An 18,768-nucleotide genomic window follows, 5' to 3' on the forward strand; every position below is an offset into this window, starting at 1 on the left:
AATTAAATTGGAGGGAGGGGTCCCTTCCCAGTGGTTCTGCGGCAGGCAGACCTGCACCCAGCAGTGCCAGCGATAGAACTCAGGGTCTGGTATACGCTAGGCATGTGCCACTGCAGCCCACTGCGCTCTCTCCCACACCCCACTACTGCAGTCCTTACTCGCCCACTGAGCTATAGCAAATCTTAAGCCTAAAATACATGAACCCACAATTCCTATCTGGGAAGAAATGAAGATAATACAGTAAACTTCACAGAACCATTCTGAAGATTAGAGATTATAACACATGTAAAAAAATATTCAAATAGTACCTGGTATATAGGAGATATACAACAAATGACAGCAAATTAGCTGTTACTAAGCTCTTAACAAAACACAGAGAGAAATGTGTGTGGGGAGAAAGCTCTGGCAGCTCGAACACATGTTGTTGCATACCAGAGCCCCCAGCTGGGCCCTGGCACAGCACCATCCCCAGCTCTCTGCCAAGAGAACCTCTGGAGCTCTGAGCCGGGAACAGTCCCCAAACACATTCAAGAGTGGCCCCAACCTCCCACACACATAAATATAGCGATGGGGTGGGAGGAGGAGAAGAGAAAGAGGGTAGGGCAGGGCGCGGCTCAGCAGAAGAGCACAAACTTCAAACCATACAAGATTTGATCTATTACCAGAGGGTTAGGGGAAGCAAGCAGGAGAGAGGAGGGGATGGGGAATCAGTACATAACACAATTTCTACTTAATGAATTTAAACCAAAATCTTAAATTAGACAATTCCCAAATTTTAATGGGAAATGACCAAGATGACCATACATTGATAATGGAGGTACAAAATGAAGCAATCGCTTTAGAAAATTGGCAGGTTTTAACTTTCTCTCACTCTTTTTTTTTTTCTGGTTTTGGGTTTTGGGTAACACTCAGGGCTTACACCTGAATGCATTCAGGGACCACTCCCAGTGGGGCTTTGGGTACTATATACAGTTCTGGGAACTAGATCCATGCTGGTCACAAGCACATTAGCCCTGTACTATCTCTCTGAATCCAGAAAATTGGCTGGTCTTTATAAAGCTAAACATACAAAAATCCTATGACCCACAATTTCACTCAAGGAGAAATGAAAACAGAAAACATCTGTCACACAAACAGCTGAACACAAATGTTCACTGTAGCTTTGTTCAAACTGGGCATATCTTGAAATATCAACAAGCAAGGAGATTTTAACATGTGACGAATGTGGTTTATTTATACAATGAAAAACTACTCAGCAATAAAAAAAGACCAAGCTACTAAAGACACAAATTTCTGTGAAAACAAAAAGAATAGATACAGTAAAATTTCACATAAATTTTATTAATTTTAGAATAGTCAAAATAACTAACTAGAATAGTCAAAATAGTAACTCAAGAATAGTCAAAAAATCTATCAGTGGTGGCTGCAAGCAGATCCATCAGTGGCTACCTGCATGCGAGAGAGAGAGAGAGAGAGAGAGAGAGAGAGAGAGAGAGAGAGAGAGAGAGAGAGAGAGAGTATGGGTCGAGGGGCATGGCAGGGCTTTCTGCTCAGAGAGGAATATCCTGTATTTAGTCTGGGTGGTGATGCCACAAGTATATACAACTGCCAATACTTCAACAAAATACTTAGAAAAAGTACAAATAAAGTCTCACTTCATATAGATTGTAAGTTCTTGGAAACTGCTACTTTAAGAGAAATGACCTATAATAAAACCTATTTTACTATGGCTAATCAATGCAGAGTTAAGTTTCCGTAGCCTATTTCTAGTTACCAAAAAAATATATATATATATCAAACTTCTGAATAAAGACCTGAAACATTTCTAATACTCAACAACCATCTGCTTATCCATGTGTTCATTTTCCAGCTGTCTGTTCCGGCCAGATCTGGGGTGGACGGGCCTGTGCTGCAGCTCCTGGCGCAGGGCTGGAACAGGAGAGGGGCACAGCAAAGCATCCATGACCTCACATTTAGAAGGGATGCCCAGGCACGCCAACCAACCTAACGGGCACCTCTTCGGGATGCAGGAGGCAAAGAGAACACCCTGAGAACACCCACACAGACATGAGGAAAGATGCAAATCCCAAGCAAACACAGCTAGGAATCACTTTTTTTGTTTCCACTGACATAATGAAATGATGCTAAGTGAAATGGCATTTAGGAATCTGCTGTATACTCTCGGTAAGTTTGCTTCAATGCAGTTGATTTTTAGGGGCATTTTTTTTTTTTGGCTTTTTGGGTCACACCCAGTGATACTCAGGGGTTACTCTTGGCTTTGTACTCAGAATTACTCCTGGCAGGGGAATCAGAGGATCAAACTCAGGTCAGCCACGTGCAAGGCAAATGCCCTACCCACTGTATTCTCACTCCGGCCCAATAAAGTTGATTTTAAAGCTGGAGACAAAGGGATAGCACAGCATGTAGGGCACTTGCTTGCATACAGCCAAACCATACAGCCAAACCTCCTGGCTGGAGGGCTCCCTGATCACAGAGCCAGAAGTGAAGCCTGAATGTGGTCCAAACCCAAAAAACTAAATAAACTTTATTTTTAAGGAAAAAAAAAAAAACTAATTTTTCAAGTGAATAGAAGTGAAGCAGCTACACAAATTAGCTTCAGAAAGCATGTCTCTCTTGAGCATACTTCGTTTCCTGACAATCTTGGCACCCTCTGACTTTGACACTGAACTCATTTTCTACCTGCCAAACTCTACAGCACAAACCCTTAGGGGTCCCTTGGTGCTTGTAGAAGGGCTCACATTAGGACAACCTGAGAGCCATATGCTTCCAAGCTCCCAAATCAAATAATCCACGAATTAGAACACATCCTCTAAATAGGAATCTACCAAGTTAAAAATAGGCTACCCTGACCAAACAGGAAGTCTGCCTGAATTCTTGTTGCACATCCTGACTTTTCATAAGTTATGTTTGACATTATTAGACAGGAAATTCCTGATAACATATGCAGGCACATATTCATACTGTTTTCTTTTTAAAAACTGCACTATTTTGAAATTTCACTATGTATTTTTATTTCTATCTAATTAATACCAGTAAGAGAGCATCTTCATTAAACAGAATAAAAAATAAAATCCAAAGACTTCAACTTTGCTATCACTCAGGAGTTATTAATCAGCAAAGCTATTGTGTCCTAAACCCATTAAAGTGAGAGTTCTTATGTTCCACACAACCAAGAAAAAGAGGTTGATGGTTTGAGGAAGGCATATAAATTCAGGAACAATTTCTGTCCACTGAGCATAAGCGAGGGTAGCTCTGGGTGTCCAGGGCTAAGTGGGATAGAACATCCAGGACTGAGCATCACTGGGGTGGCCCCACAGAAACAGAAGAGCTGGCGCTACAAGGAAGTGGGGGCAGGAAGAGGGCCAGGCCTGAGGCCCTAGAGTCTGATCCCAGCACAGTGCCACAGCCTGAGTGCAGTCCTGGCAGCACTAACACCCAGGTGCCATCTCCTGCACACCACAACCTAGTAAGTGTGAGCCCCAAACCAAGTTAACATGTCTCTGGTCACTGCCACAGCATCAACGAGATAGAAAGGAGGACAATTTTTTTTTTATTTAATCAAAATGAAAGGTCATGGGCAGGGAAATGACTCAACAGGCTGCAATGCGTGCCTCACGCAGAAGCCCTGAGTTCAATGCCAACACAGTCCCCAGGAGCCCAGAGGAGGAACTCCTATCCCCAATACTAAGTCAAGGGTAGACCCTAAGTACCAGTGGACATGCCAGCCCCTCGAAAAGGGAACAGAAAATAAAAACAAGATGATTGTTTAAAAGCAACTGGGAAAACAAGATACGTAAAAAGACAAGACTTTAAAGTGTATGCATATACCAAAAAGGAAAACATTTAATAGTATACATTCTCATGTATTATTTCAAATTCCACTGTGAAGCAGTATTTCAGAAAATCTGTGCTTCTCTTCAATGACAAGTGCCAAGAAAAGCAATAAATTAAAACACTGAATTCAAACAATGAAACTTTAATTACTATACACACACACACATACACAATTAAAATCTCATAGGAGGCTGGAACACAAGTTTTGCATGCAGGAGGCCTGTAGTACGTCCCTGATACTACATTGCTCCCTGGATACCAGGGAGCATGGTCACCCCACTCCATATCCCCCAAGAAAAGGAACAATTGCTCAGGGCTGGAGAGATAGTACAGGGACAATGCTTGCCTTGCACATGGCCAACCCAGGTTCAATCCCCAGGACCCTATATGGTCTCCAAGCACTGCCAGGAATAATTCCTGAGAATCAGAAACAACCCCTGAGAAACTCCAGGTGCAGCCCAAAAAACAAAACAAAAGAAAAAAGAAAAAGAACAATTGCTAAAATTAGTAGAATATTCCAGACTATCCAATATTTTAAGCTCAAAACCTATTTCCTAGGTTCCAAATAGATTAGTGTACTTCATTTTCTAACAAGTTAATGTAAGCAAGTAACTTTCTTTTTCTGACAAACTCTGTGAGGAGCAATCCTAAACAAAAGTATTAATTATTGGGTCCGGGAGAAAATACACTGCATGGTCCCTGAGCACTGCTGAACATCATTCTCACACCCCAGATCAGCACAGAATCACAAGGAGACCCTGGGCTCGATGGGAATATGACCAAAATACCCTCTTCCACCACCAGAAAAATAAATATATATAGTATCTCCCGTGGCAATACCTTAAGCCTATAAATGCCACAGGTCCTTCTTAATGCTTCATCCAGTTAACCAACATAATTTAAATGACCACTCTGTGTAAAATGTAATTTAAATGACCACCATCTGTGTAAAACATAAATATAACTCTTTAAAAATTTAATTTAAAAAAATGAGGAGGGGCTGGAGAGATAGCACAGCGGGTAGGGCGTTTGCCTTGCATGCGGCCGACCCGGGTTCAAATCCCAGCATCCCATATGGTCCCCTGAGCACTGCCAGGGGTGATTCCTGAGTGCAGAGCCAGGAGTAACCCCTGTGCATCGCCAGGTGTGACCCAAAAAGAAAAAAAAAAAATGAGGAAATCTTTCCAAAAAAACATAAATATAACTCAGGGTGCGCCCTTCGTGTTCTCAGGAAGCAAAGGGCATGTGTATGCAAGCAAAGTAATAATAAAATGTTGTGACAAATGCTATAATTCACATATAGGGAGAGTTAAGTGACCAGACTCGGAGAAGGGACTAGCAGTCCACTGATCAGAAGTTATCCAAGTGAAGCAATTTTTAAAATCATAAAAACTCTTCATTTCTCTGTAAAGTTCAGGAATGTGTTTGATTCCTAGAATTTATTATCCCCAAAAAAAAAAATGAGGGTGAGGAGAATTGGGGCCATACCCACTGAGACTCAGGACCTCTCCTGGCCTGGTTTTGGGGATCATCCTGGCAGTATGCTGAAGAGATCCTGTGGCCCCAGGAAGCAAGCCCAGGGCTCCAGCATGGACACATCCACTCCAACCCTCCAGGGTAGCTGTGAGGTCACAGTACTTTCACAGTCCATGAATACTCCGAAATTAAAACATCTGCAACTATACCAATGGCCTGGATGAAACTTGTTTCCGAAGAGCTCTATTCCAAAGGCAACAGTCTGGAGTTAAAGAATCTTGGCATTTCTTTATTTAATACTTCATTTAACATGAAATGCAAGTTCCCTTTTTTATTAGGAAATGCTGATGCCAGACTGGACATTTGTTCACAAGCTGATGAAACAAAAGCAGGGCCAGAAGGCAGCGCTTGGTGAAGGTGAACGTACACCTGAGCCCATTCTGTACCCAGCACCACAGGTTGCCCGAGTACTGCAGAATGTGATTCTGGAGACCCAGACGACTACTGGGTGGTCTGGATATCCCCTGCACTGCAGGGTCCGAGTAGCACCATCTTCTGCTGCCCTTGTACTGACTGACTGGCCCACAGTCACACCAAAACAATGTTTCTGGTAAGCTTTGTCTTTAAGTTAATCTCGCAGCTTGACATATTATGCCTTTTTGGAATCACTTTTTTCTTATTAACTAAATGACCAAATTTGAACATAGACATAAATTCCATTAGGAGGGTTTATAGTACTATCAACACTACCTCTTTGATAGCTTTGTTGTGGGGGGAGGGGAGAGATTGGGTTTGTTTGTTGTTGTTTGGGGGGGGGAGTGTTCATTGTTATTTGTTATTTGTTCATTGTTATTATTACTGTTTGGTTTGGGGGGCCACACTCAACAGATGCTCAAGGCTTACTCCTGGCTTAGCACTCAGGAATCACCTGGGCTCAGGGAACCTAAGGGATGCCAGGGATCAAATCAGCATGGGCTATGTACAAGGTAAGCACTCTAACCTTTCCTAGTTTTAATAGGAAATCTATTACTATACTATATACAAGTCACATATAAGCCTGTATTTCAAGAAAAGAGAGAAACAGAATTATCAAATCATCACAAAGTATATCAGATGACCATGTTTTGGGGCACAAATTCTAAGATGACATGAGTACATAAGTATCAAAGCTAACACACCAGGGCTACAGAGCTAGGACAGCAAGCACGGTGCTGCCCTGCACATGACTGCCCAGGTTCATACCCAGCACTGCACAGGGGCCCTCAGCTCTGATCCCACAGCAGAGCCAGTGTAAGCCCTGAGCACTGCTAGATGTGGCCCAAACAGCAAAATAAAAGCAAACAAACAAAAACCCTGACACAACAAAATAGAATGACTGAATTTAGATCTATTCATCTATTCTAAAACTGCTTTTACTTAGTTAAGCAGTTTTATAAACCTGCATGAGATTTCCTGGCTCTAGGTACTTTGCGAGACACTCAACCAGAAGTAAGTTCTGATTACTATCAATTATTACCTCCTGTGAGTATCAATATGATTTTATCTATAAAGAACAGCATCATCTTATACAATGACTTATGCGCATCTTGCAACCTCAGTTATGATTTATATTTCTACCACCCACAGCCTAAAAAAAAGGAAGTTTCTAACTCACCGCCTAAGTATCTTTTGGACAACTACATAATAGCTAACAGCATGCACCAGAAGCATGCACATTCTCAGGGATTCTCTCTCTCTCTCTCTCACTCACACTCACACACACACACACACACACACACACACACACACACACACACACACACACACATTCTCTTGCCACATGCTCAATATGAATTATATGACGAATGTAATAAAGATCTAATGATGTAATGGGAACGTGGGTATTAAAACCAAAGGCAGCTCTAAGGATCTCAACTTTTCCTTTTGGCAATCAATCTATATTTGAAATAAAAATTTTAATTTAGGGCCAGAGCAGGTTTAGCAACAGATTTGGCATTTGCCTTGCACATGACCAACCCAGGTTCAATCCCCAGCATCCCCAAGCACCACCTGAAATAATTTGTGAGTGCAGAGCCAGGAGTAACCCCTAAACCAGTAGTAACCCCTGAGCAGACCACATGTAACCCCAAAAGCCAAAAAATATTTTATTTACTTTAAGATGTCCACTAAAAACTTAGAAAGACGAGTTATTCCTTATTTGTGGTTCTATTAAAGTGCAGGAAAATCGGGCTGGAGTGACAGTACAGCAGGTAGGGCGTTTGCCTTGCATATGGCTGACCCGGGTTCGATTCCCAGTATCCCTTATGGGTCCCCTGAGCTCAGCCAGGAGTAATTCCTGAGTGCAAAGCCAGGAGTAACCCCTGTGCATCGCTGGGTGTGACCCGCCCCCCAAAAACATTTAAAAATAAGAAGTGCAGGAAAATCAGAAATATCAGTTTATAAAAATTTAAACTGCTGTGACCAGATTCTTTATCTAGAACAACAGACCCTGAAATAAATCTTGTCCCCTGTTTTAAGTAAGGAAATGCATATAAGGCATTTTCAAGTACCTGGAACATGTCAAAGACTAAACAAAAAACGCTCCCTTGACTCCCTTTCAACCCCTGAACAGTGCTGACATGGGCTGGAGCAAGAGTACAACAGAGACGCATTTGCCTGGGTGCAGCTGACCCCAATTCGATCTCTGGCACCATATACATTGCCCTGAGCCACCACAGCAGTGATCCCTGAGCACACAGCCAGAAAAAAGCTCGGAGCATCGCTAGGCATGACTGAACAAATAAATATTGATCACTGGGCAGAACAGGAGGTGATCTATCTCCAAGTTGTCATCTCAGAGATGATGACAGGTAATCTATCTCCAAGTTGTCATTTCAGAGATGATAACACTAAGTTAATAATATAGGAAAAATGACTTATCCAGGACATACAATTGCAAACTTCACTGCTGACACCCAAGACAAACAAGCTGACCATGAAAACACGTAAGAGGGAGCAGGAATCTATGAACACAGACTCTTCATCACAGACACAGCCTCTGAGTCGGAGCCCTAGTACGGCAGGTAGGGAATCTGCCTTGCATGCGGCTGACCCAGGTTAGATCTCCAGGATCCCATATGGTCCCTCAAGTACTGCCAGGAATAATGTGCAGAGCCAGGAGCAATACCTGAGCACTGCCAGGTGTGACCCAAAAAGAAAAAAAAAAAGCAGCCTCTAATAATACAATAGAGAATCTGATTTAAACCATCTAAATCTAACTATCCCTTAATATGAAAAGGAAATCTATCCTTTTCCTAAACCATCTAAATCTAACTATCCCTTAATATGAAAAGGAAATCTAAAAAAGAAGACACATTTTTACTATATAATGCCAGCAAAGGCTGAATTTCAAAATAGGGATCTTTCCATTTAAGAAGGAAAATTAAGGATATAAATTTAAGTTAAAGGGAACACTGGGGAACTTCAGACACAGCAATCAATTTACTCACCTTCCATGTGCATGGAAATCTAGACGTAAAAACTGGTCCTCATGTGAAACTGCTCTTTTGGCACGCTGGTGTTTTTGGTGTAATGAATCCACATCATAAGATAATCCTTCATAATGTCTAATGTATTTATTTAATGGATTTCCATACTGACCTATAAAATAGAAACAGTTCCAATTTAATATTATTTTGAAGGCCCATCCCAGTTCTAATATGATTCCATGATTCCTCAAATACTTACAACTATATAAGGAACAATTTTCTCACTAAACTTAATATACACATTGCATTATACACATATTATATACGTGTGTTATGTGTATTACACCTAATGCACACATTTATACACAGTCTGTTTTGAAACTTAACAGAGAGACAGCTCCAGGGTGCAGCTCATGCCCAGCCACTCTCACCTGCACAGCCGGGCGGAGCTGGGAGCCCATGCACTGACAGGTGTGACAGGTGTGGCCTGTGGCCCAGAGCACTAAGTGGGCGGCCCTGGGGAACCACCCCTGCACCACTGGGCCTGAGCAGCTCCCAACAGTCGGCCAAGCATCAGAGCATCCAGGACACACATGCCAGGTAGACAAAGGGAGGAAGGGAGAGATGGAAGGAGGGAAGGAGAGAAAGAGGGAGGGATGGGGAAGAGAGAGGGTGATAGGAGAGAAAAAGAGAGCTGGAAGGATTTATGAAAAACTGGAATTTTTCACCACTGAAGATGCTTTCTTTAAGCAAAGCTTAACTACAAAGCCCATTTCTTTTTGTTTTCTTTGGAGGAGTGATCCAGCAGTGCACAGTGCTCTCAGCTTGGGGACCAGATGCAGACAATATGTTGTGACAATTTGTGTGTTCCCACATTTTTTCTCAAGCTTTGTAATGGGACCAAGTGAAATGGCTCAGGAGTCTACTCCTTTACAGACCTGCTTTTATGACATTGGGTCAGTCAGAGACCATGTACATACCCCACATCTGAGGCGAGAGCCACCCAGCGCCTTTCCCAGTCTGGCCAGCCTCCTCTCAGTGTGAACACAGACCTGTTTCTTCCCTGGTTCGGGCTACTTCCTTACTGACTGTTGGCCTGCACACTCCAGGGAACCTCTGTGGCTCTGAGGGCTTCTCTCTCACACACTCTCTAAGCAACTCGGCTGCCTTAGTCTCCCTTAACACCATTTTCTCAGCTCCATGCACAAGGGGCCTCCTCCTCGGCGCCTCCCACAGCACTGCAGTCAGAAACTCTCACAGCAGAAAGCTGGTGCCTCAGACACCACACTTCACGGTTCCCACTCTCTGACATCCACTGCCAGGTGAACAGTGACTTAGAAAAACTGCTTCTGCTTGTGCCCTAGCTTGCTCTAAAGCAAAGAAGAAAAATCTAGTCCTGATTTCTCCATCATCTTCATGAGTAAAAGTCAGAACCAGTGTTTGCTGGTCTCAGAGAGACGGTACAGTAAGGCGCTCTGCTTGCATGGCCGGCCACCCCCAGTCCAATACAGGCCCCTCGCATGCCCCCCCCCCCCGAATACCAGGAGTGAGCTCTGACAGAGCGGTGGTCAGAAGGTCCCTCCCCCCCACCCCCAGACAAAACAAAGGGGTTGGGAACAACAGTACAGCAGGTAGGACATTCGATCCCTGAGCCTGCCAGGAGCGATCCCTAAGCACAGAGCCAAGAGCAAGCCCTGAGCACTGTCAGGAGTGACCCAAAAATGCTTTTAATTTAAAATTTTTTATTTAAAATTTTAACTAAAAAAAATTAAAAACCAATGACTTGTCTAATTGATTAAAGTCTTAATGTTTCACCATTATGCTTTCTGTTTATGCAGTCTGTAACTAGAAACAATATGATTAAGGGCAAAAACACTTCTGTCAAGTCATCTGGGTTTAAGTTATTTCAAAATAAGGCACATTTTGAAATGTGCCCTTATTATAAATTTTGCCTTAACCGTTTTTGCTTATTTTTTGGGCCAGACCTGGCAGTGCTCAGGGATAACTCTTCACTCTATGTTCAAGGATCACTCCTGACAGTGCCCAGGGAACCCTATGATCAAGCCCATGATGGCAGAAGACCAGGCAAGCAACTTGCCCACTGTACTATCTCTCCACCCCTATAGTAAACTTTCTGGATCTGTTCTACTTCGGGGGCCCTCGCTGGCTATCCTCAGGGCTGACTCCCAGCTCTGCACTCAGGGATCTCTCCGGGGGACCATATGGGGCATAGGGATTGAAGCCAGGTTGGCTGCATGTATTACAAACACCCTATCAATTGCATTATTGCTCCAACCCAAGAGAAATTTTTTTTACTAAAATAAAAAATTATCTTGGTTTGAATCCCATTAATCCCAATTATTATCTTGTTTCCCTAATCAAACAGAAAACATCTATTTCTCTCATCCATTAGTGAAGAGAAATAGAATAAATCTCTCTGAAGGCTGTTATGCAGAGTAAATTATTAAATGATTTAAAGTCATGTGTGAAATTTAGCAAACAGTCCACCATACATCAAAAGCTCAAAATGATTCATCATCAATATACTGTTATGTACTCACTCTCCACCAATTCCTCCTACCACACCTGCCCTTGATATCAACCTACGTGAATTTATACCACAACACCAGGCATAAAGACCAAACTGAATATGAATTCTGCACTTCTGGCCATAACCACAAAACTGGAAATTTAGTTTCTGTAAAATTTTGGACTTTGTTTTAATATGTAAAATATAAGCATTAATAATTACCTTAAAATGCATGCAAACTGCTCAGCATGAAGGCTGCTTATGCAAGGACTTTCAATCTGGACTGTTTTTCAGGGTCCAGGAATTTTGAACAAAAGAGTACCTGCCTTGCATCTAAGACCATGGGTTTGACAGTCTTAGCATTAGCAGCACAAAACAATTATATTTTTAAAAGATGTGCAGTCACTTGACCATATTCCTGAATGCAATGCTCTCAAAAACGGTGACAAAAATTAAGTAAAAAACACAACTAAAAGAGAATGTACAATGAAACAAGTGTAAGAAGTAATAGCCTAGTACAGCAATTAAAAAAACTAAATAATGAGATCAAGTATTATATCGATCCATTTTTCATACTGCTTAATCATAGCTTAAGTTTATATCTGGATTTAGAATTTTTCTTCATAAGAGAACTCAAGAAGAAATCAGGAACGAGGAAGTTAGTATGAAAATCTGGGGCCAGTTTCTTTCATTTTAACATCAAACGTTAGATTTCTACTGAGTTACTGAATTACAGGGAGGGAAGGAGGGAGAGGTAGGCCAGGGAAAGGAGAGTGGTCGGGACATCATCTGGGGCCAAGAACTTGGGCGTGGTCGTGGTGTGGTCCTGGCTTACACACAGCCATGTTCTGGCACGCTAGGAGTGTTCTGCAGACCAGAGGCACCGGGGCACAAACCTCAGGCTCCGGCCTGCAGAGTATGTGCTCCCGCCTGGCCAGCCTAAGAAGCCAACTTCTCCACTCACAGTTCGGAGAAAGTATTGTGTCACCTCTGGCATGTTCAAACAGTAACTAATGCTGTTCTAGTGAGGCACATGGGACAAAGGCTCCCCCACTTGTATGGAGAGAACACTACTGGGAGTTCTGAGACAAAGCCATCGTGGCTCTGTCGCACACAGAAAGGAATCTGAAAAAGCAACACAGTGCTTACTAGCAAAGAACTTGAGTAATGGTTTTCTGAATCTTCAAACTGAGATATAACATGACTCATGGCTTCTCACTGGGGAAGTGAAAAATGGTACCCAGGGACACAGTTACCAAGACCACTTAATTACCATCTTCTACAGAAGGCTTTTGTTTCTGTGTTAACTGTGCCTGAAGATCCATCTTTACATGATCTCAATATGCTTAAAAGAAAAATTCATTGGTTAAGACAATACATCAAAACTCTTCCAATTGCTGGGGCTGGAGCAATAGCACAGTGGGTAGGGCATTTGCCTTGCACGCGGCCGACACGGCTTCAATTCCCAGCATCCATCCCATATGGTCCCCTGAGCACCGCCAGGAGTGCAAAGCCCTGTGCATTGCCGGGTGTGACCCAAAAAGCCACACACACACACACACACACACACACACACACACACACACACACACAACTTCTTCCAATTTCTCTCCACTAATTTCTAATGAAACGGAAGGAGTCACAAAAATGAAAGAAAAAATAACCAGGAACACAGCCTGCTCTGGGGGCAAGGATGTGGCTCAAGAGGTCCTGAGTCACTCCCTAGGCCCTCTGCTATCCACAGCATGTTGGGGTCGCCACAAGAATAGGACCCACAAAAACTCAATTTTAAAAAACACTATTCATATCAGCCCACTCCCACAAGTTTTTTAAAAACCCAAGAGCTGAAACCAAGTGAAGGAAAGCCGATGGCTGGAGCTTTGCTGGAGCAGACTGTGGACGTGGAACACTGCTAAGAGCAGAAAGGCACACACCAAGGAATTCCCAAACACTGGAATAACCACTGAAACAGGAAGTCAAGTAGATTAACAAAATACTCTGATAAGGAAGCGGGATGGTATAGTGCACCAGCTCTGGGCACTGTCCCTGACCCGCAGGGCCATATGACCCACTTTATTTTTAATCTAAAGAGAACAGTTCTAAAATTTCTAAATAACTTGTATATGACCAAAATGCCATGACCACAGAAAAACCAGCAAGTCACAGGTAATAAGCACCTCAAATTATGAATTGAGAAGAAAAAAAGGGGAGAGGGGCACCAGAGAAACAGCACAGTGGGCAAGGCACATGTCTAGCAAGCAGCCCACCCAGGTCCAAAGCCAGCACCACAAAATTCCTGAACCCTAGCAGGAAAGACTCCTAAGCACTGAGCCATGAGTCAGTCCTGAGCACTGCCAGCTGGGGCTCTAGTACCAGGGAGGAGAGAGTCAGAGAGAGCACTATTCAAAGGAAACAGAAAGTACCCATATATCGTGCAGAATAACAGGACAACAGAGTTGCATGAGGATGTACATCACATACTAAGACAAAACAGTGAAGCAAAACATTAAAATATGAAAGAACCCAATTGAGATGGAAAAAAAAATTTTTTGAAAACTAGGAAAGATAGGACAGGGCGAGTAAGATAGTACAAGGCAGATAAGGCACTTGGCCAGCACCGAGCTGACCCCAGTTCAATTTCCAGAACCACGTAAGGTCTCTAGTGCCCTTCCAGCAGTGCTCTCCGAACACAGAACTAGGAGTAAGTCCTGACTAAGTCCTGTGACTCAGGTGTGGCCAAAGAAGCAAAATCTGAAAACAATTCCAGGCCAAAAAAAAATAAGAGTCTTAGATAATAGTATAAAGGAATTACAGGAATTCCTGGTAGTTCCAGTACAACACTGTATTTGTAACAGAATATTTTTTAATTTCTGAGGACTGGAAATGTGGTTCAGCACAAGCTTGATGACTACGTATCAAATGTGATTCCACAGCACTGCAGCCAAGCATGTACCTGCACCACAACCAAAGTATCTGACCAAGGCAAGACGGAGCCCTGAGACCAGGGTGTGTGCCGCCTCAAGCAAGCACTTTGACCTCAAGAGACAGTGAGTCACCATGGTGGTAACAGCAAAGATGGGGTGGAAGTGGGGGGAAGAAAGATACAGAAATAAGAAAGAATATTCTGAATTTATTTTATTTTCAATTATTTAGTGAAAACACACAGAGGCAATTCCTAGGCTAAAGACTGAAAACAGGAATTTAAAAACCTAAGATAATTCAGCAGCATACAAGGGGGAAAAAATTAAGCCTTATCAATATCCGCTTCAATAAAAATCTTTCCTAAATAAAAGTGAAGAAAACAGGGGCTGGAGCGATAGCACAGCGGGTAGGGTGTTTGCCTTGCACGCGGCTGACCCGGGTTCTAATCCTAGCGTCCCATATGGTCCCCTGAGCACCGCCAGGGGTAATTCCTGAGTGAAGAGCCAGGAGTAACCCCTGTGCATCGCCAGGTGTGACCCAAAAACAAACAAAAAAAAAAAAAGTGAAGAAAACACTAGGGTGAAACAAGCAGGTTGCTTCCGAAGACAGCAGCACTAGCGGCCCACTGCTGGCAGACCTGTGAGAAACGCTGGAGGGGTTTCAAGCAGATAAAAGGGGACCAACTAGAAATTTGTACTGACACAAAGGACAGTACCAGAAACTATAAGTATAAGACAAAATGGAGATTTCCCATTTTTAATCTCTTTAAAAGTCATCACACTAAAACAAATGTACTATGATATTTAAGACATTTAGAATTAACGTATAGCACAATAGCACTGTCATCCCATTGTGCATCGATTTGCTTGAGCACGCACTAGTAACGTCTCCACTGTGAGCCTTGTTACTGTTTTTGGCATTTCAAATACGCCACGGGTAGCTTGCCAGGCTCTGCCATGCGGCAGGATACTCTCGGTAGCTTGCCAGGCTCTCCAAGAGGGACGGAGGAATCAAATCCGGGTCAGATGCTTGCAAGGCAAATGCCCTACCCACTGTGCTATCGCTCCAGCCCTGGTAGAATAACAAAGGAGGAAAAAAGAATATTTGTACTACAAATTCAGTAGCAGTTACTTGAAAGACATACAATATTAAGTCATAGATCTGCTGTACAACACTGAAAAGTCCTCTACAAAACTGTAACAAGCATAACACATAAGCCAGTGGCAGAGATAAAATGGGACCATCTTTTAAAATAATTCCGAAGACTGCAGGAAAATGGGGGGGTGGGGTGGAGATAAATATGAACAACAGTAAACAGTTAAGATGGTGTGTTAATCATACTCGATCATAAGTGATCAAAACACAGTGAAAGGCAGAAACTGGGCTGGAGGTGACCCAAAGGGCTGGGGCTCCATGTTTATGTATGGGAAGTGGGAACTCTACTCCCAGAACTACATGGCCCCTGAGCAACACCTAATGTGACCCAAAAACAAAAGAGGGAAACCATTCTTTCAAAAGGCAGGTGTAGGGCCAAGGTGATGATCTAGGGGTTCAATCCCAGCACCATAAGCTCCAAAGCATCACCAGTAAGGCCCTGGGAGCTCCCGAGCACCACCAGGTATGACTGGGTTAGCCTGCAGGACGTCTAGGCCTCCCCCCAAAGAGTGAAAGATGTAAGTACACACTGTCCAAAAATTACTTCAAAGACAAAGACAAGTATGAATTCAAGAGGACAGAGGGGCAGGGATATAACTCAGTGTAACAGTGACCCTGGGGTCAGAAAGATGCCAACTGCATCAAATAAGTCACTTGCCTTGCATGTGGCCAGCCTAGCATCAATCCCCTGCATCACATATGAGGCTCTCAAACCCACAAGAAGTGACCCCTGACCACAAAGCCAGGAGTAAGCCCTGAGCACAGCAGGGTCTGGCCCAAACACCCAAAAGAAAGACCAAAGAGTGCAAGTGTTGAACACAAGAGGCCCCAGGCGTCTCACCTCTCCAGGGCAGAATTACACCTACAAACTCAAATTCAGAGAAAGCTAAAGTGGCTCTAATATTAGCAAAGTAAACTAAAAAAGAAAAAAAACTATGAAAGATAAAGGATATTTCATAATTCATCAGGAGGATATAACAATACTATATATGTGAGCACACAATGGTTTCAAGTCACTTGAAAAAAAACTCATAGAACTGCAAGAAGCACACAGCTCTTTAATTACACTTGGAAATCATTACTGTCTTCTCAGAATAAGTAGACAAAATAGAAGGATATTAGAAAACATTTACATTAGATGAATCTAACTGACCCAGTGGTAAAGGAGCACTTGCATTCTGTGTGTGAGGAGGTCCGAGTTTCCATCTCCAGCACTGCAGGGACCCTGAGAACCTCAGGGCACAGACCGTAACCCCAACCCCGAAAGCAAGCTGGAAGCAACCACTGAGCACCACCAGCTCTGGACTAAAAAATCAGGAACAAAAGAGGGCCAGAAGGACAGAGAGCGAAGAAGGCATTTGCCTTGCATATGGCAGACCCAGGTTCAATCCCCCGAGCTCACCAGGAGTGATTCCTGCGTACAAAGCCAGGAGTAACCCCTGAGCATCACTAGGACTTCCTCACACATGGAAGGCAAGTGCTCATTTACCCCCCCCAAAATAATCAAAGAAACAAACAAAATCAATGACAACAAATAGAAACAAGAACAAAAGAAACCCTATAATATGATCTTATATATTTTTAATTTTTTTTTCTTTTTGGGTCACACCCGGCGATGTTCAGGTGTTCCTCCTGACTCTGCACTCAGGAATTACTGCTGGCAGTGCTCAGGGGACCATATGAGATGCTGGGAATCAAACCTGAGTCAGCTGCGTGCAAGGCAAATGCCCTTCTCGCTGTGCTATGGCTCCAGCCCCCTGATCCTATATATTTTAAAAGGTTGAAATCAGATGATGTTCTCTAACTATAGTGAAGGAAAAAAAACAGTAACTTATTTTTGTAAAACCTCCAGATATTATGAACTCAACACACTTCTAAAACAGTTCATTGTAGAGCACATGCTTCTCATGTGAGGCCCCAGATCTCATCCTACCCCTTAATGCCATAAGTGAAAATCCTTGCCATCACTGGGTGTGAGCCCTGGCTCCACAGGGACAACTCTAAGCAACACTAGTGTGCAACTCCTGCAACATAACCACAACAACACACAAAAATTCTAAATAACAATAAAATTAAATGAATAAATTTATTCATGGGTCAAAGAAGAAACTAAAAGAGATATTCTGGATTAACTTCAAAGAACACCAAGAACTTTATGGGCTAACATAAATGTTCTATAAAATCTAACAGTAGTGGTCTACACCTAAAATTAACTGTTCAGGGGTGAGAGAAAGTACATGGTTACAATGCTTGTCTTTCGTGTGACTGAACCCAGGTGATCCCCACCACCACATACAATCCTCTGTGCACTGCTGGGAGTAAACCTGAGCACAGGAAAGTGTGACACAAAAACAAGAACAAAAAAATTAACAGCTGGATTTTATTGTATGGAAGTTATATCAAATTAATTTCTTAAATCAGGTCCATCAAAATGAGGGGAACTGAATAGACAGACAATTCCTCAAAGAAGACAGATGGCCAATAAGTGGCCAATTTAAGAATATGAAAAAATGTTTTTCATCACTAATCAACAGGAAAATGCAAATCACAAAGTATGATCCGATGTTACCTCACCCCAGGAAGGATGGCATACATAAAAAGACTGGAAACAGGGCCAGAGTAATAGCACAATGGGTAGGACATTTGTCTTGCACACGCCCGACCCAGGTTCAATCCCTGGCATCCCATATGGTTTTCCAAGCATAGCCAGGAGTAACTCCTGAATGCAGAGCCAGGAGTAGCCCCTGAGTATCAACAGGTATGACTCAGAAAGGGAAAAAAAACCCCACTGGGAACACCCAGTGCTGGTGGAAATGTGGGAGGACAGGAACTCTCGCCCACCGCTCTGAGAAGTCTCCGTTTGTTCTACAGAGGCACCGTCTGCTTCAACCTCTGTGCAAAACAGTATGGAGACTTCTCAAAAGTCTAAGGATTGACTTAGACTGTGACTTAGACTTAGATTGACATGTGACCCAACAATTACATTTCTTGGCATCTAACCCAACAGCACTAATTAAACAAAAACACTAACCTAGAAAAATTATTTGTGTCAACTGAGCACTATTCACAACAGCCAACAACCCAAGTGCCCAACAACAAATGAGTCAAGAAACGGCAGTGTATGTGCACTGGAATACCACTCAGAGCAAAGGAAAAAAATGACAGTGTACAGCAGTTTGCTGTAACTGCATAGACTGGAGGGTTCCAGGCTGTGCAGTGAGTAAAATCATCCCTGGGAAGATTATGCTCTCACTGTGGAGCATCATAACAAACACAGTAAGGGAATAACAAAACGCTAGTTACAGACCCTGAGAACCTGCCTACAGAGTTGGGAGGAAGGAGGGTAGTACCTAGACACCTTCG

At 42.9% G+C, this 18,768-nt stretch overlaps 1 protein-coding gene across 1 annotated transcript in view; it reads right to left on the minus strand.

Annotated features, from left to right (window-relative positions):
• ADAM10 (ADAM metallopeptidase domain 10) overlaps positions 1-18,768 on the minus strand; it is a 116,562-nt gene that overhangs the window by 76,624 nt on the left and 21,170 nt on the right. The window contains exon 2 of the mRNA XM_055118351.1: positions 8,820-8,970. Within this exon, the coding sequence (XP_054974326.1) occupies positions 8,820-8,970 (151 nt within the window). The remainder of the gene's footprint in view (positions 1-8,819; positions 8,971-18,768) is intronic.

This window comes from Sorex araneus, chromosome 10 (assembly GCF_027595985.1).
Source record: "Sorex araneus isolate mSorAra2 chromosome 10, mSorAra2.pri, whole genome shotgun sequence".
Taxonomy (NCBI): domain Eukaryota; kingdom Metazoa; phylum Chordata; class Mammalia; order Eulipotyphla; family Soricidae; genus Sorex; species Sorex araneus.